Source organism: Bos mutus, chromosome 5 (genome assembly GCF_027580195.1).
Source record: "Bos mutus isolate GX-2022 chromosome 5, NWIPB_WYAK_1.1, whole genome shotgun sequence".
Taxonomy (NCBI): domain Eukaryota; kingdom Metazoa; phylum Chordata; class Mammalia; order Artiodactyla; family Bovidae; genus Bos; species Bos mutus.
Genome location: NC_091621.1, coordinates 116,240,100 through 116,257,724, shown reverse-complemented (window position 1 = coordinate 116,257,724; position 17,625 = coordinate 116,240,100). Strand labels below are relative to the sequence as shown.

Here is a 17,625-nt window from a genome sequence, read left to right as displayed (position 1 = left end):
TTCTATGCTCCTTCTCACCCCGCCTGTCCCCTCTTTTGTGTCTTCGCTGTCCTCACCCCCGCACCCCACACCCATGTGCATAAGCACATATGCAACTGAGCCCAGGGCTCGGCGGCCACATGAAGCTGAGGCCCCAAAGCCCCTCCTCGGTTTGCAATGAGTCGGTGTGGGGTCTCCGCTGTGTGTCTGTCATCACCTCTCTGTCTTTTTTCCTAACCCCACTCCTCCATGTACGGAATAATAACAGATGTACTTCCACCAAAGGCATGTATTCACCAATTTCCTGTATTCTGAACAAAGGCCAAAAAATACAGCTTCCTACCACTAAAGCGAGTCGGCTGTTGTTTGGGCTGGAGTGACCTCGGCGGGGTGGAGGGTGGTGTTTCTCTTTGGTTCCCTTCCCACGGTGCTTTGGGCCGGAAGGATGGCTGACATGTGCCATCACCCTCGAGATGAAAGGTCTGGGTGTTGGCAGGGGACGTGGTCTCCGCTCTCAGCCTTCATGCCTGATGCCACCCGGCGGCTCTTCCAGGTGTGAGTGACAGGAACCCGTGGCAGGAAGCTGAGTGGTGTCTCACCGACAGACACCTGCAGGTCTTCTCAGACAGCTGCCGCCATCTCCCCCTAGGTCCTGGGCCAGACGCTCTGCTCCCCACGACCCTCACGCACAGCCGTCTGCTGTCAAGTCCAGTGTACTGACCAGACCCGTTTGAGAAATGACTAAAAGGAGCAATCTCTCCCCTGCAGCTGAGGGGGTGAGGGGCATGTAGAGTCCTAAAATGTCCAGCAGCCATCCAAAGGGGCAGGAGCTTAACCACAGCTCAGGGTTACACAGAGCAGCTGAGACGGGGCCCTGGGGGCCACCTCTGAGGGTCTCTGTTTCACATCTCGGACACTTGGCAGGTAGAGTAGCAAGGCTGGGAGGCGGGGCCCCGAGTGGGGAAAGAGGGAAGTGGAGAAGCTTTGCTTCCGAGGACACTCGGCGCTTTTATTTGGACATAGTTCGGTGACTGTGTGTTCGTCCAGTTCCCACCCTGTCCCACTGTCCTTCCCCTGCTCCTTTCTGAATTTTTTTTTCTGGCATCTTTTCCAGCCCCACACCTCCACCTCCAAGCTGGCTCAGGTCTCAAGCTGCACCCAGACCTCTGCCTTCTTGCCACCCTGCCACCTCTCCACGCTCTCTCCCTTGGTATATCGGCCCAGGGCGTGCAATGAAGGAGGGCAGGGGCCTGTAGAAATCCAGAGTCAGTGATCCATGCCTTCTTTTTAGCTTTCTTGGGGCCTTTTGGAGTCTGGGATTCGGCTCAGAGTCCTTCTGGGAGAATGTGAATCTCTTACATTTAAGGCAGGAGAGCGGCTACCCAGAGTGCCTTGAGGTTTTGGGAGACCTTGGTGAGGTAGCTAGGAGGAAACAGGAGGGAACAAGGTTGCTGTCAATGGGGTAACCCCAAGAGCTGGGACTGGGCTGGCTTTATTCCTGGTCTGGGCGTGGCGGTGTTCAGAGCATCTGATCTCTAAGTGAGGGCGGTCAGGGATAGAACCCATGGTGTCCAGGCGCTTTCTTACCTTGGCGTCTCTGCAGCCCCAGGAACAGCAAGGTCAGGACGAAGAGGATGCTGGCCAGAAGGACTCCCAGGGCTGACTTCTGCTCTGCAACTGACAGAGGCGTGGAGGGAAATCAGTGGCAAGAATCCTCCTGAACCCTCGCCCACAGCGTGTGCACGCAGGAAGGAGAGCGCGCTGTGTGTGTGTGTATGTGCCTGGCCGAGGAGCTCCAATCAGCTGCTCCTCTGCCCTCAGCCAGGGACCAGGCACATGGGGTGCTGGGACCTGCTGGGGTGGTTGTCCGCCTGTTACTCCACACAATCCTCCACCTCTTCCCACTTTGTGACAACAGTTTTCCAAACTGTCTTACAAGAGAGATTTAGTTTAGATTAGCAGTTGACCCTGATGCTGGGAAAGATTGAGGGCAGGAGGAGAAGGGGGGCGACCGAGGATGAGATGGCTGGATGGCATCACCGACTCAATGGACATTGAGTTTGAGCAAGCTCCGGGAGTTGGTGATGGACAGGGAAGCCTGGTGTGCTGTACTCCGTGGGGTCGCAAAAGAGTCGGACAGGACTGAGCAACTAAACAAAGTTGCTGACAGTTAAACTGCAATTTTGTAAATAACTGGGGAGTGATGTAAGCTGAGGCAAAATCCCATAAACTTTAGGGAAGCTTATGGCCTCGCAAGCCACCAAGTAATGCATTTCAAGTTGCAAACTCTGCATGGCATAAGACTTTTCCATGCAACATTGTAAAGCAATTTTCCTCTAGTTAAAAAATAAAAGTATCAATGTTCAAAAAATAAACTTTTCAATATCCCCCAAACATTAAAAACAAAAAAGACCTTTTGATGACATTCTGTGGCCTCAGGATAAAGTTCAGCTGGAGGCCTGTTATTTGCCCACCAATAGCAGCAGGGGGGTTAAAGCTGTAGAGAAATCAGGCGACCTATTGTTCACGTTTTCCGTTTTACCATTTTCTAGGCAGACAACCTTGACTGGACATCTGTAAGTGCCGTTGCGTCTGTGCGCTATGTCGCTTTAGTTGTGTCCGACTCTTTGCGATCCTCTGGACTGTAGTCCGTTACTCATCTCTAAAATGGAAGGTGTGAGAATGTGTGCTGGCCCACATCTGAGTGCTCAGTGCAGGGCTGGCTCAGTCCTGAATAAATACAAGCACCGCTCAAGCTTCGTGACCACAGCCCCCTTCCCCCCACACCCTTGCCCCTAGCCATGCGGCTCCCCCGGTTCTTTCAGGCTATTCTATAATGAGGCTGTCACACGTGCGTTCCTTCTGTCCTGGTGTTCCTGGCCCTCTGAGCCTCGCAGGCCTCCCCCTACCCCCTGGGTGGGTCATCTGCCCTGATGGCCTAGTCTGTCCCTCCAGCTCCTTGAGGGCAGGATGAGGAACTGCTCAGCCCTGGTCTCCAGCTCTCAGCAGTGCCTGGTACCCCAGGACCCAGGGGATAATAAAAGATTCGGGGAACATGTAGTCGGACCTCTGAAGGCCCCCACCTTGGGAAAGCAGCAGCTGAGACCGTAGGAAGCAGAACTAGGTCGGAGGACAGGAGCCCTGAGCCCAGGTGTAGAGGTGGGGAAAGTAGGGCACTCCCATACCTGGTGGGGCAACCCAGGCATGGACCCCCAGGGGTTCCTCCAGGGAGACGTGGGTGACCTGGCAGGTGTAAGTGGCTCCCGCAGAGCCAGGCTCCGCCGTCAGGGAGGAAGAGATACTGTAGGTGCCAGCTGGGCTCTGCCGGAGGCTGGAGAGGGAGGCGCCAGAGACAGGGGCTGGGGAGCCACCCTGTTCCTCCCGGGTCCAGGTCACAGACACATCCAGGGGGTAGTAGCCAGCAACATTGCAGATGAGGGTGGCTGGTGGGGCTGTGTTCAGCAAGCTCAGTCGTACTTTGGGGGAAGCTGGAAGAAAGGAGGAGCGATCAAATCCCACAGGGATCACCAGGACAGCAGAGGAGCCTGGAGCCTTCTGCTGAGCATGATAGCAGGTTGTGGGGGTGGAGGGTTTCTACTCAGTGAGGTGTGGGGTGCATCCTGGAGGCAGGACATAAAGGGGCATGATTCCCACAGGTCACTGAAAAACAACAGCAAAACCAACTAGAGGTTGGCTTGCTTCTTAACATCACCATCAGCCAGTGATTTTAAACACTCGTGTAAGGTGACGTAAGAAAGTTGCTCAGTCGTGTCCGACTCTTTGCAACTCCATGGACTATACAGTCCATGGAATTCTCCAGGCCAGAATATTGAAGTGAATAGCCTATCCCTTCTCTAGCAGATCTTCCCGAACCAGGAATCGAGCTGGGGGCTCTTGTGTTGAAGGTGGATTCTTTACCAGCTGAGCTACAAAGGGAAGCTTTGAAACAGTCCTCCCGGTGCGGGGCGGGGGCCCTCTCTGGTGGGTCAGTGGTAAAGAATCCACCTGCCAATGCAGGAGACACGGGTTCGATTTCTAGTTTGGAAAGATCCCCCGTGCCACGAAGCAACTAAGCCCATGAGCCACAACTAGTGAGCTTGTGCTCTAGAGCCTGGGAACCACAACTTCTGAGCCACAAGCTGCTACTACTGGACTCGCATGCCCTGGAGCCTGGGCTCTGCAACAAGAGAAGCCACCACAAAGACAGACCTGTGGAGGGCAACTAGAGGGAAGTCCAGGGACCCAGCACAGCCATCAGTGATAAATAAAAGAAACAAAATTTAAAAAATAAATTAAAAAAAAACAATTCTTCCCATCAGGACCGTTCCCACAGCCCCTCCTTGGTTTGCTGCTGCTCCTCCTTAGAACGTGGTCCAGAAGGACTGGGGTGACCGGAGATAGCCAGCTGGGGCAGGGCAGCAGGGTCTTGGCCAGGACATTTGTCAGTGGAATTATCCTAGAGCCTGATGGGAAACTGAATGGAATTCTCTGAGAGCCTGATGGGAAACTCAATCTGATGCCATCCGTGCTTCTAGGACAGAGAAGGCAGTCAGGTTGTGGGACTGCAGTCTGCCTCTCAGCAAAGTGCCTTTGTGTTTGATCCCATTCCGGAAAACACTCTCATAGGCATATTCCTTTTCCTCTCTGCAGGGTCACTGACCCTGGCCTCACCTTGGATGTAGAGCTGGATGACCTGTTGAGCTCGGAACAGGGAGGTGGTGATCTGGCAGATGTAGGCCCCCTCATCCTGTAGAGTGAGGCTGGGTAGCGTGAGGGAGGCATCTCCAGCTGTGAGCAGCTGCTCAGGCTCCAGGGTGGCACCCTCCCGCTTGACCTGCCCCTGCCCCATGGTCCAGTGGTATACCAGCCGGCCACTGCCCTTATGCTGCAGCCGCCACTCCACGCTGGTAACGTCTAAGCCAGGTGCCACGGAGTAACCACAGTGTAGGGAGGCTGTGGACCCCAGCAGGAAATTCAGGGATGGTGTCTGTGTGGTCACCTGGAACTCCACTGTGGGAGAAAGTGAAAAGTGTTAGTCACTTAGTCGTGTCCGACTCTTTGCAACCCCATGGACTATGAGCCTGCCAGACTCCTCTGTCCATGGGATTCTCCAGGCAAGAATACTGGAGTAGGTTGCCATTCCCTTCTCCGGGGGATCTTCCTGACCCAGGAATCAAACCCTGGTCTCCTGCATTGCAGGTGGATTCTTTACCATCTGAGCCACCGGGGAGAAAGAGGGGTGATTGTGGGCTGCTCCCTCCTTGAGGCCACCTGACCCCTGAGCTGTAGCACGCCTGGGGCGTGTTGAGAGACACCACACACACATGGTACTCTTCACCATTTTGTACCCCCTGCACAATCTGATGAAAGTTATGGACCAGACAAATTACACATACGAAAGTATGGGTTACCGCGGACCCTCAGGTATGAAGGAACTCCTGGAACAGCCAGCAAAGCTTTGGGAAGCCTGGTTCTTCCACTTACTGGCTCTGTGACCTAGGGCAAGCCACTCAGTGTTGCCATGTTCATGTGCTTAGGGCAAGGCTGACGAGAAGACTAAAGAAGTCAGAGTTTAAAAAAGCACACAGTGGTGAAATCTGAGCCAAACATGCTGAACTTCAGTCTAATGAAAAAAAAGACAAATCCAAGTGGTGGGACATCTACAAGATAGCAGCCAGGATTCAGAAACATCCAGGGGGACTTCCCTGGTGGTCCAGTGGGTAAGACTCCACACTCCCAATGCAGGAGGTCTGGGTTCGATCCCTGGTTAGGGAACTAGATCCTACATGCTGCAACTAAGACCTGGCACAGCCAAATAAATAAATTAAAAGAGAGAGATAATGAACAAATTCTGTGGGCCTGTGTTCCACTCTCATCTTGAAGCACTAGATCAGGCTAGCTGCTCCCTGGGAGAAACTAGTACTCAGCTCACTAAGGCAGCTGTGGACAGCACAAGTGGATAGAGCATCACATGTCTTATGTCCTCAGGTCACCCGACTAGGTGAAAATCATCCCCCTTTGGGGTCTTTGGGAAGAACAGACTGAGGCCTTGGGAACCCCCTGAGATGACCAATGTGCATGGAGGTGGTCTTGTCCCCTCCTTTCTCCTACTATTCCCCTATCTCTACCCCTTTAAAAAAAATCAAAACTTTCTGCTGCTTTTCGTTTTCTCACCTGCAGTCCGCACAGTCCCCTGGGGGCTCAGGGGCAGTTTCAGCGTGGGATGCAAGACAGTCTCATTCTCAGCATCCTCAAGAGTCTTCATCACCATGGAGACACCTGGTCCCTCTCCAGATACCTGCACGTTGGTGATGAACCAGGCTGCCATCTCCACAGTGGCCTCTGGCCTGGCCTGGAGGAAATAGCGGGAGATCTCACAGGTCACCTCCTTCCCACTGCAGTCAGCGTGGAGCAGGGCCTCGGCCTGGGGAATCTGTACCAGGTTCACTGTGGAGAGAAGAGGGCAGCACAGATATGGAGCTGGGTAGAGAATACCTGGGCTGATGGGAAGCCGGTGTGGGTGAGCCTACTTGGGAACCAGACTCAGGAACTGGAGGGAGCCCAGAAGGACTGGGGCACAGGGTGGAGGGCTTGTACCTGAGGCCTCGAAAGTAATGAGTGAGTTGTCCTTGGTCAGTGTATCCACTTGGAAGTCCGTGAGGCCTTCCAGGGAGCCATCGTCCGGCACTGGTACCTGCCTCAGCACCAGCACGGCCTTCACCATGTTCTCACTGCTGGCGAACCCTCCATGGTGCCCACCTTCTTCCATCAGGAAGCAGTCCAGGACCACGTCCACCGCCTGCCATTGCCTTTCTGCTGCAGGGAACAGGCTGGTGTGAGCACCCTGTTGCCCAGAAAGTTACTCCTATATTTACTCCCTGCCCGAAACTGCCAAGTCATCAAGGGTTAATCTTCTTGATCCCTAACTCCTTTCCTGTTTTACCCTGAACCAGATTTATGAAACTCTTATTTCCAACAATCCATGAAAAGCTCTCTCTTCCGTTAAAGGAATTCTCAGCAAAAGGAAATGAATGAGCAAAGCTGCATTGGGAGAGAAGACGAGCCTGGTTGTTGGACGTTAACAGCCTCTCAACTTCCCAGTTAGTCCCCAGGGTCTGTTGCTTTTGCGGTATAACCGAGAAGGCCCCTAGTTCCTTGGTTTGGCCCTTTCCACTGAGTTCTCAGCCTCCCTCCGAGCAAAATTGGTTCTCACCGTTACTAGCCGCGGAACCTTCCACCTGTTGGGCTTAGAGGGCGCTTGGAAGCCATCCCCGGCCCCTTACTCTCTCTGGGACCTCGGTGAGGGTGACTACCTGATGCTTCTTGAGCCCAACGCACCCTACCAGCCTGTCCACCCGACTCACCGACGTTCGCCGCCCCGGAGAAAGCCAAGCAGAGCAGTAGGCACCACCCCTCGGCGCCCATGGGGGCTGCTCTCGGGCCCTCCTCCCCCGCCGCCCTTCTTCAGTCCTCCCGCTGGCCAGGGGTCGGCTGGAGAAGGGGCTTCAAACACCCCTGCCTGGTCGGCCGCCTGGCGCCGTCAGTCTTCTCCGTCTACTTGGCTTTCGCTTTCACTTTGAGAAAGCGTTATCACGGCTGCCTTAGCCGCTGGCTGAAGCCGTTGGAGCCAGAGTCTGGTCACTATTCTTCCTTTTCACCTTCTCGCCCGCAAAAGAAATCCCCTGGTGATTTCAGGACCTGACTCTGCTGCGTGCGCCCCTTTGCCCTTTTGTTTCCGATCAGCCCCAAGAAAGTGTAGACAGAGTACGGGAACGGAGGCAGATTGGAGGAAGGAAGGGACTGATGACAGACGAAGGCTCCCCAGTAGCTGGGACCTTCTCCCACTTCCCTTCACCTGCCAGCCCCGCCACTACCCCCGGGGGCCCCAGCGCGTCTGCGCCGAAGAAAGCTCCGCCCTCAGATCGTGGGGTGGGCGTGGCCTGCGCTCAGGGTGGGCGGGTCCGCTCGCAGGTTGGGCGGGTCTGCGCGGGAAGTGGGCGTGGCCTGTGTCGGGAGCCTGAGTTCAGAGCCGGAGAGCTATGCACACTGTGTTTTGTAGCTTTATTTCGCCAGGTTTCTGCAATGGCACCCCACTCCAGTACTCTTGCCTGGAAAATTCCATGGACAGAGGAGCCTGGTAGGCTGCAGTCCATGGGGTCGCGAAGAGTCGGACACGACTGAGCGACTTCCCTTTCACTTTCCACTTTCATGCACTGGAGAAGGAAATGGCAACCCACTCCAGTGTTCTTGCCTGGAGGATCCCAGGGACAGGGGAATATGCTGGGCTTCTATCTTTGGGGTCGCACAGAGTCGGACGCGACTGAAGCGCCTTAGCAGCAGCAGCAGCAGCAGCTGGACCAAAGATACAGCACGTGGGCCTTAGGGAGGTGGAATGCTTTCTGCCTGGAGCCCCAGCCCTCTTGCAGCTCAGGGCTGCAGCTGACCTCCCCTGTCTGGACCCACGACTTGTCCCTCTTGAATGCAGAGTTCCAGAGAATAGCAAGGAGAGATAAGAAAGCCGTAAGTGAACAATGCGAAAAAATAGAGGAAAACTATAGAATGGGAAAGACTAGAGATCTGTTCAAGAAAATTGGAGATAACAAGGGAACATTTCATGCAAAGATGGGCAAAATAAAGGACAGAAATGGTATAGGCCTAATAGAAGCAGAAGTGATTAAGAAGAGGTGGCAAGAATACACAAAAGAACTGTACTGAAAAGGTCTTAAGGACCTGGATAACCACAATGATGTGGTCACTCACCTAGAGCCACACATCCTGGAGTGTGAAGTCAAGTGGGCCTTAGTAAGCATTAGTACGAGCAAAAACTAGGGGGGAGGCGATGGAACTCCAGCTGAGCAGTTTAAATGCCTAAAAAGATGATGCTGTTAAAGTGCTGCACTCAATATGCCAGAAGATTTGAAAAACTTAGCAATGGCCACAGGACTAGAAAATGTCAGTTTAACTCCAGTCTCAAAGAAAGACAATGCCAAAGAATGTTCATACTACTGTACAATTGTACTCATTTCACATGCTAGCAAGGCAATGCTCAAAATCCTTCAAGCAAGGTTTCAGCAGTATGTGAACCAAGAACTTCCAGATATATAAGCTGGATTTAGAAAAGGCAGAGGAACCAAATAACAAATTGCCAACATCTGTTGGATCATAGAAAAAAAGCAAGGGAATTCCAGAAAAGCATCTACTTCTGCTTCATTGACTATGCTAAAGCCTTTGACTTTGTGGATTACAACAAGCTGTGGAAAATTCTTAAAGAGATGGAATGCCTTACCTGTCTCCTGAGAAATATGTATGCAGGTCAGGAAGTTAGACAACAGTAGCAGTTGGAATTGAACATAGAACAATGGGCTGGTTCAAAGTTGGGAAAGGAGTACATCAAGGCTGTATATTGTCACCCTGCTTATTTAACTTCTATGCAGAGTACATCATGTGAAGTGCCAGGCTGGATGAATCACAAGCTGGAATCAAGATCACCAAGAGAAATATCAACAACCACAGATATGCACATGATAACACCCTAATGGCAGAAAATGAAGAGGAACTAAAGAGCCTCTTGATGAAGGTGACAAAGGAGAGTGAAAAAGCTGGCTTAAAACTCAGCATTCAAAAAACAAAGATCATGGCATCTGGTCCTATCACTTCATGGCAAATAGATGGGAGAAAAAATGGAAACAGTAGCAGATTTTATTTTCTTGGGCTCCAAAATCTTTGTGAACGGTGACTGCAGCCATGAAATTAAAAGATGCTTGCTTCTCAGAAGAAAAGTGAAAGTGAAATTGTGAAAGTGTTAGTCACTCTGTTGTGTCCCACTGTTTGTGACCCCATGGACTGTACCTCACCAGGCTCCTCTGTCCATGGAATTCTCCAGGCAAGAATACAGGAGTGGGTTGCCATTCCCTTCTCCAGGGGATCTTCCTGACCCAGCGATCAAACCTGAGTCTCTCACACTGCAGGCAGACTCTTTACCATCTGAGCCATTAGGGACAACAGCAAACAGTGACAAATCTAGACATCGTATTAAAAAGCAGAGATATCACTTTGTCAACAAAATTCTGTATAGTCAGAGCTATGGTTTTTCCAATAGTCATGTACAGTTTTGAGAGTTGGACTATAAAGAAGGTTGAGCACTGAAGAATTGATGCTTTTGAATTGTGATGCTAGAGAAGACTCTTGAGAGTCCCTTGGACAGCAAGGAGATCAAACCAGTCAGTCCTAAAGGAAATCAACCCTGAATATTCATTGGAAGGACTGATGCAGAAGCTCCAATATTTTGGCCTCTTGATGTGAAGAGCCGACTCACTGGAAAAGATCCTGATGCTGGGAAAAATTGAGGGTAGGAGGAGAAGGGGGTGACAGAGGATGAGATGGTTAGATAGCATCACCGACTCAATGGACATGAATTGAGCAAACTCCAGGAGATAGTGAAGGACAGGAGAGCCTGATGTGCTGCAGTCGGTGGGGTCACAAGGAATCGGACATGACTTAGCGACTGAGCAAAAATAGTTTCTCAAGTCTGCACACGGGAAAGGGTCCCAATGAGAGGGTGGTGCTGAAATTCAAGGTGCCCTCTCTTGATCTCCTTGGATGGCCAGTGGGGTGAGGTGGAGGCTAGGACTTGATTGCAGTGATGGCCTTCTCCGAGGAGCACTGGCTCAGAAGTAGGAAGTAGGCTCTGGTTTTCGGTAATCCTCCTGAATGGGGATGGCACTGCCCTCTTCCTCGCTGGGACAGGTGTAAGGACAAGGCTCAGCGGGTGCCACTGGACTTTCTCCTGCGTCTGCAGAGGAGAATCAGAGGAGTTGTTGGCCCGTGGTAGAGGAGGGGTGAAGGGAGAAGGGGTGAGTGAAGGCGGGCTGTCAGGAGGGCCCCAGCATAGTAGAGGGGAAGAGAGGCGACAGGCTGGTAAAGATGGAGCTGGAGAGGCCCAGAGGTTCCAGATTGGGTGGCAAAGCCAAGATGGTGAGGTGGGGTGGGGTGCAGGACCTGTATTTTGTCTCTTACTTAATCTCTTACTTAATTTTCTTTGTTGATGGAGGAACAGGGCTCCGACTATGGTGAAAGCAAGAAACATTCCAGAGAGGAGCACAAAGATGCGGATGCAGTTCGCGCTGCACAGGGACCTTTGGGCTGTGATGGGGTGGGCAGGGGTCACAAGGGGGCTTGGGGGAGGGCCTAGCCCTTGATCGCCCTCAGCCAAGCCCTCCTGCCCGCTTCTCTCGCCTTCCCCGCCTTCTTCCCCTACCCCCACCATTGGACCATGTCCTTTCCTAATCTCTGGACTCTGCTTCTGTTTCTTCTTTTCATTTATTTTTGGCTATGTTGGGTCTTTGTTGCTCCGTGGCATGTGGAATTTTAGTTCCCCCACTAGGGATCGGGCCCGAGTCCCCTGTATTGGAAGTGAGGATTCTTTACCACTCAACTTCCAGGGAAGTCTTTTCTTCCTCTTCTTACCCCTGCTCCTAGGAGCTTTGTGGCTGGCTTCCCTTTGGGGGGCTTCCCTGCGGGCTCAGATGATAAAGAATCTGTCTGCAGTGTGGGAGACCTAGGTTTGATCCCTGGGTTGGGAAGATCCCCTGGAGAAAGGAACGGCTCCCCACTCCAGTATTCTTGCCTGGAGAATTCCGTGGACAGAGGAGCCTGGTGGGCTACAGTCCATGGGGCCACAAAGAGTTGGACGGGACTGAGCAACTTTCCATTTCCCTTGTGAACCCTCCTGCATGCATTCTCCTCCTCTCTTGGGGTGGGGAGTAGGGAGAAAACTCACGTGACCAGTGGGTTGAGAGGGTTGGGGCCGGCAGCCACCTGGAGTTGGCCAGAGTTTGAGTGTGCCGGTCTGTCCTGGACTCTGCAATCTCTGGAAAAGCAGACGAGTTGGGTAGCAGCCACGGGCCCCGGAGGGCACAAGGCAAGACTGAAGGCCTGAGAGGCCCTGGGGGAGATGGGAAGGTGGACACAGGGTGACAGGAGGCAGCTTATGTGGGGCTGGGTATAGGAGAGGGGATGCTGGTTGGGGTGTGATCAGACCATGGGTTTCCTGGAATTTACCTTCAGCATAAGGTAAGTGGGAGGGTTGTGGGTGTGGGCCTGGGGCCTGGGCTGGACCATCACACTCCATACAGTCCTTGTCCCTGCACTGCTGGCCCTCGGGGCAGGCACACTCTGAGTTAGCCGTGAGGGTGCAGTTTTGAATGAGAAGACCTGGTGACGGAAGAGGGGGAGGGAACACACAGGATCCACTGGCTTAATCCCCGCTCCAGCCCCATCCCAGGCCCACCTCTAGGGATGTGCTACCCTTCCCATCCCTGCCTCCCTGCCCCATTCCACCCAGGCCTGCCCCTCCTCCACCGTCACCCAGTGTCTTTGCCAGTAGTGTTATCGTTATTCAAGAATACCTCGAACCTTCTAGAAGCTTCATGGTTCAGAAGTTGAAACAGCTTGCATGATTTTCCCTCTCGCTCACCGATGCTTTTGTAACTCCTTACTGAAGTATACTTACCGAGAGGTATACAGGTCACAAACATCTCATATGAGAACTGGGACAAATCAGACTCAGGTGTAACTAGCACCAGATTAAGAAACAAGATGACCAGTCTCGTGCGGTTCTAGTCGCTAACATCCTTCCCACCAAGAATAGCCACTGACTTCCGGACCTGTTAACACCACGAGCTGGTCTTGCCAGTTTCTGAACTCTGTACATGGAAGGAACCCTGTGCCTGTGCTTGTCTGTGCCTGCTTTTACTCAGCTCTTAGTGAGACTGATCCACAGTGTTGAGTGTGACTGCAAATCATTCATTCTCACTGTTGCATAGTTTTCCATAGTGTGGCTACACCTAGCCATCCCTCTACTGTTAACGGGCATTTGGGTAGTTAATTGTTAGCAAGTGGGAACTGCTGTGATCTCGGATAGGTTTTTCACCTGTACTGACATCCTTTGCCTTTAAAATAGAGATTGTGGTCGCGTATAGAGGTCAGGTGCTGAGTGGCTGCCAATCAGTGATCCTGGGGCAGGAGGGTAGGAAGGGCGCTGTGTGGGCTGGGCTCCCAGGTGGTTGGGGGCAAGAAGAGAAGGGTGATTCTGGGGAAGGTGGAGCCCGGATGTGGGCCAGGCCTGAGTGGGAGTCTCTGGGGGCCATTGCTTAGGGCAGTGCACTCATGGGAACCCAGGGAAAGCAGCCCTCACAGGCGAGAGAGGGCTACAGAAAGGGACGTCTGAGGATGCTGAAGGCTTCCATCAACCCTGACAGTTTCCTTAGCACATGCCTTTGGTCAGGAAAGGGTGTGAATTTCTTCTTATCCTTATTCCTTCTCATCTTTATGCCCTGTGGCATCTCCTTTCTGAATTCTGACTTGTAGTCGCTACTAGAACTTGCTTTCCTTGTGGCTTACTAGGAATTGTGAGCCAGCCGGGACAAGGATCTGCAAGGGGAGAGCATTGATGGGGAAGGGGGGACGGTGGTGGTAAATATGGGAAAGGGTACGAAAGGTGAAGGAGATCCAGGAGGGTACCTGCCAAAAGGGATGGGAAGGGTTAAAGAAAGGGCTCTGGGATTGGTCAAAAGCCAGTGAAGTGCCACTGTTTTCAGTGGAGCCTTCAGGAGCCTGGGAGTTCTTTTCGCCGTATATAACCTGTGCACAGAATCCCATGCTGATTGCAGGCACTCGTCCATCTTACAGATGGAAATACTGAGGTTCAAGAGGACCAAACCCAGTCAACTTCTTTCCAGTGCTCCCGAGTCCTGCAGCCAGTCCTGCCTGGGTGCTTTGGGGCTCTATGGGCTGAACCTCACAGAGGAAGATCGTGGGTTGCACTGGGCTGGAGAGTAGTGAAGGGGGCTGGACTGGCTCAGTACTGGGAAGAGGCCTTCCAGTGGGGCCTGCCGAGTGAGTTGGGGGGCTTTGGCTAAAAAAACCAAAAACCCAATATTGCTGGGGGTTTTGGCCCAGAAGAGAGACACACCCATGTACAGTCCTATGTGTAAGTAGACTGAGGAATACCTCTTGTGTGTTACAGATGTTGCCATTTGACTGTTTTGCAGTGGCAAAACCTTGTATTTATTTTAAAGAATACAGTATTGAAAAAGCTAACTGGACTCAATGCATTTACAGGTAAGTAATATCGTACTTGAGTTAAATAGCCCGCAAGCGTATCTTGCTGGAGAATGTCTGTTCAAAGGAACCACTTTCAAGCTCCCGATCTATGTACACTGGCACATACGTCATTTCAAAAATTCTAGCTAAAATGGAAAGCATGACAGTGTTCACAACGCAGCTGCTATTTCATTTCTTAATTGTAAAAATGATGAAATCACAAAATAAAAGTCAAGCCACATACACATTCTCTTTCCTACATTGGCTTTTGGAGGGGAAAAAAAAAAAGGTTGTGGTTCACTAGCTTGTATTGTCACGTCCTTAGGAAGATGTATTCCAAGTTCCAGAACAAATGTGCCCTCTGAGAACACCACCAATTCATCAGCTGGGGAGGGGGTAGGAACGGGGGTGAGTTGCTCATCTGAAATCTAGGGTCCCAGAGCCGCTTCCTGTTTTGCATTGATTGTAGTCACAGACCCCTCCTCATCAGTCCGTCAAACTCTGCTCACTCCTGCCCTGAACCACTTCTTCTCAGCGCTCCCTGTACATCAACATGCCTTGCCCAGGGCACCCCAGTTCCCACCATGGGCTCCACTGAAGCCACAGAAGCTCAGACTCCCCCCGCCCCAACCTTCTTGCTTCTCCACACCAGCTCTCTGCCCTGCTCCCCCAAACGCTGCCCCCCTCACCAGAGTTACAGTGCCGGCAGCTCTCACAGTGGGGCCGGCTGTGGTGGTCAGGCATGAAGGAGACCCCCGGTGTACACGGATTGCATTGAGCTGCCTCTCCGTGCTGCTCGCAGTCCTTCACCAAGAACGTTCCTGTGAGCAGAGTGCCAGGGTCAAGGCCCCAGAAAACCACTCCCCCGCCCTCTCCAAGGGCTGCCTCTTGGCCTCTGCAGCATTCCTCCCCGCTTCCCTCCGGTCCCAGGCCTGGTCTTGTCTCTCCCCAAGCAGCTGGCCCCTGGCAAGGCCCCCTCTTACCTGGTTCACACATCTGACAACACCATCCTCCCTGAGCCCAGTAGTGCTTCTCCGGACAACTCTTGGGGCCTGGGGTTGCCGAGAGCCCCGCCAGGGTCCCCAGAACCCACAGCCAGCAGGGAGGTAGCCGGGCCATGACTCCTGCCCTGGGTGTAGCTCTTCCTGCACCCCAGCTGCTGACTGCGAGCCTCGGGGTGGGGCGGCAGGGTTGGGGGCAGCTGGCACCTTCCCAGCTGGGTGCTGGTGTCTCTTCTTAGCACCTCCAGGGCAGGTCTTCTCAGAGTCGTCCCGAGTTGGTGGCAGGCTGACCTTTGATGCAGTTGAAGCTCTCTCGTAGCTGTTTTTCGCTCAGGCAGTCACTGCCACCCCTCCCCCTTTCCTGTGCTGGGTGCTGGGTGTGGGGCCGGCTCTGTCAGAAGACCTGCTCTCTTCGAAGATGCCCCGATGCCCAGCCTCTCGTGGTCTCTGTCTCTCTTCCGAACTGAATTGTCTCTGCTTGCCACTGTTACCAGGTGTTGGATGTTCACAGGGATCTGCTTCCCGTATTCACACATCTATACACAGAAATGCCCACCTTTGCCCCCTGTTCACAGCTGCGTGTCCCCACGCCTCCCCAATGTTGCTTCCTACACAGATGTCATCAGTTTATAGAGAAGGGAAACCAGAACTGAGTACAGGTGTGCACGCTGTCCTCTGAAACTCTTGGGGGGCAGGGAGGTCAGATAACGCTCAGAATTTTTCAGATTTGGGGAAGAAACCAGCCCCATACGACAGATAAATTCACGTGGCTGGGGCATCACTCACCACCCAGCACAACGTTCCTGTCCCCAGACTATGCACTGTTTCGGTGGATGAATAACGACTATAACCAGCCTCGAGTCAACTGACGTCTGGTTTTACAGCCAAAAGAGTTTGCTTTGGGATTGTTCAGAATTGCACACAAGAGACTTGAACCTGTGTCTGGGCCGTGTTGGGCTGTGTGCCAGGAGCTCACGCATGGTCACTTAACCTTCCTGCCAGGCCTCCCACCCCTTCTACCATCTGCATCCTCTCCTCCCACCACCGGCTGTGTCTGCCCTTGGTCCTGGAGCACCTGAGTGTCTGCTCGCCCAGCTTAGGGCACTTGGGATTAAAGGCTGTTCCCTGTTTCCCCTGTATCTGTGGCTCTCCTGGGAAGACTGATTTGGGGATGTCAGAAACAGTGGAACTTTCCTCTCTTTGAGTCCCAGGAGCACATTGGTCATAGCCTTGTTTCTCCAGGCTATTTTTTTCACTCAGGGTCTTTGCATTGTTTCCATTCTGCTCATGAAACCTCACACCCCTGTGGGCTCCTCTGTCAGATCTGTTCTCTGTCTCACTCTTCGGTTTCCTTTCTCTTCATTTTTTCCATCCTCCTGCCTTTCCCCAACCTCCTCTACTCTTCAGGAGGGTCCTCTCGAGTGGGAAGCCACACAGGGGTGTGATCTGAAGAGTTGCTTGTGCAAAACCATCCCGTTGGCTATATCCAACCAAGTGCCTGAAATCCCCCCCCTCAGAGAGCCCTGGGGATCTGAGGATTCTGCTGCCACCAGTACCTGCATTCCCAGATGATGGTCTGTATCTTCACTGTTGGTGGTTTTTTTTTCCTGCATGGCTTGCCAGATCTTAGTTCTGAGATCAGGGATTGAAACCTGGGGCCTCAGCACTGAAAATAAGGAGTCCTAACCACTGGCGTGCCTGCTAATTGCCTCAGTCATATCCAACTCTTCAGTTATGTCAAGTGGACTGTAGCCAGCCAGGCTCCTCTGTCTACGGGGATTCTCCAGGCAAGGATACTGGAGTGGGTTGCCATGCTCTCCTCTAGGGGATCCTCCTGACCCAGGGGTCGAACCCGCATATCTTACTGTTCTTTACCACTAGTGCCACCTGGGAAGCCCCCTAACTACTGGACTACTAGGGAATTCCCTTCCCCGTTGGTCTTTTTTTTTTTTAATATTTATTTATTTGTTATTTATTTTTGGCTGTGCTGGGTTTTCATTGCTGCTCTGGCTTTTCTCTGGTTGTGGCGAGAGGGGGCCGCTCTCTAGTTGTGGGGCGAGGGTTTCTCATTGAGAGGGTTTCTCCCGTTGCGGAGCACGGACTCTGGGCCATTGAGGCTTCAGTAGTTGTAATGCCCGGGCTTAGCTGCTTCCCAGCATGTGGGATCTTCCCGGGCCTGGGATTGAACCCTGGTCTTCTGCCTTGGCAGGCGGATTCCTTACCACTGAGCCACCATGGAAGCCCCCCTGTTGGTCTTAAACTTTAAGGCAGCCTCAGAGAGAGATGTAGGGATGGAGAACGAGGAGAAGAATGAGGAGGAGCCGGGGACCTTTAAGGAGAAACTTTCCAAAGAGGGAATTGAGGATGCTGAGAACTACCCGTCTCCACTAGACCCTGGGCTCCCCCACAGGAGGCCTCTTTTCTCTGAGCCAAGGCCTGTCTCTTCCTCTACTCTTCACTCTCTGGGTGTGGCATGGAGCGACGGGGAGGCAGGAGCAGAGTCTGCCCGGCTCTGCTGGAGAACTCCTGGCCAGGAGTCAGA

At 52.9% G+C, this 17,625-nt stretch overlaps 2 protein-coding genes across 7 annotated transcripts; both read right to left on the bottom strand.

The window, feature by feature from the left end:
* Positions 1-13: 13 nt before the first annotated feature.
* On the bottom strand, positions 14-7,884 carry TAPBPL (TAP binding protein like). Of its 4 annotated transcripts, none has more exons than XM_070371787.1 (7): positions 7,344-7,883; positions 6,577-6,792; positions 6,154-6,426; positions 4,651-4,989; positions 3,165-3,467; positions 1,567-1,656; positions 16-1,401 (listed from the first exon to the last, which is right to left on the bottom strand). In XM_070371787.1, the coding sequence occupies exons 1-7, from the start codon at positions 7,402-7,404 to the stop codon at positions 1,358-1,360; spliced, it is 1,326 nt and encodes a 441-aa protein (XP_070227888.1). In that variant the 5' UTR covers positions 7,405-7,883; the 3' UTR covers positions 16-1,357. The 4 variants fall into 4 exon arrangements, 3 of the variants coding, with proteins under 3 accessions (XP_070227889.1, XP_070227888.1, XP_005907518.2); XM_005907456.2 differs by having other exon boundaries at positions 6,577-6,795; positions 7,344-7,882; XR_011464355.1 differs by lacking the exon at positions 16-1,401 and adding an exon at positions 2,522-2,641 and having other exon boundaries at positions 6,577-6,795; positions 7,344-7,884.
* A 139-nt stretch (positions 7,885-8,023) lies between these two features.
* CD27 (CD27 molecule) lies at positions 8,024-15,667 on the bottom strand. Of its 3 annotated transcripts, none has more exons than XM_070371789.1 (6): positions 15,066-15,667; positions 14,772-14,903; positions 12,040-12,192; positions 11,759-11,848; positions 10,996-11,121; positions 8,024-10,771 (listed from the first exon to the last, which is right to left on the bottom strand). In XM_070371789.1, exons 1-6 carry the CDS (start codon positions 15,199-15,201, stop codon positions 10,647-10,649), a joined length of 762 nt encoding a protein of 253 aa, XP_070227890.1. In that variant the 5' UTR covers positions 15,202-15,667; the 3' UTR covers positions 8,024-10,646. The 3 variants fall into 3 exon arrangements, with proteins under 3 accessions (XP_070227890.1, XP_005907515.1, XP_014337567.1); XM_005907453.3 differs by having other exon boundaries at positions 11,008-11,121; positions 15,066-15,664; XM_014482081.2 differs by lacking the exon at positions 10,996-11,121.
* Positions 15,668-17,625: the final 1,958 nt, after the last annotated feature.

Bases quoted from the DNA above. Each gene is read 5' to 3' on its own strand.
- TAPBPL (XM_005907456.2), bottom strand. From the start codon at position 7,404: ATGGGCGCCGAGGGGTGGTGCCTACTGCTCTGCTTGGCTTTCTCCGGG. The intron at 4,990-6,153 runs GTGAGAAAACGA...TTTCTCCCACAG, and splicing joins GGGGACTGTGCGGACTGCAG to TGGAGTTCCAGGTGACCACA. The intron at 1,402-1,566 runs GTAAGAAAGCGC...GTTTCCTCCTAG, and splicing joins GGGGCTGCAGAGACGCCAAG to CTACCTCACCAAGGTCTCCC.
- CD27 (XM_070371789.1), bottom strand. From the start codon at position 15,201: ATGGCCCGGCTACCTCCCTGCTGGCTGTGGGTTCTGGGGACCCTGGCG. The intron at 12,193-14,771 runs GTGAGGGGGGCA...TTCCGTCACCAG, and splicing joins CTGCCGGCACTGTAACTCTG to GTCTTCTCATTCAAAACTGC. The intron at 11,122-11,758 runs GTGAGTTTTCTC...ACCCCATCACAG, and splicing joins CCTCTCAACCCACTGGTCAC to CCCAAAGGTCCCTGTGCAGC.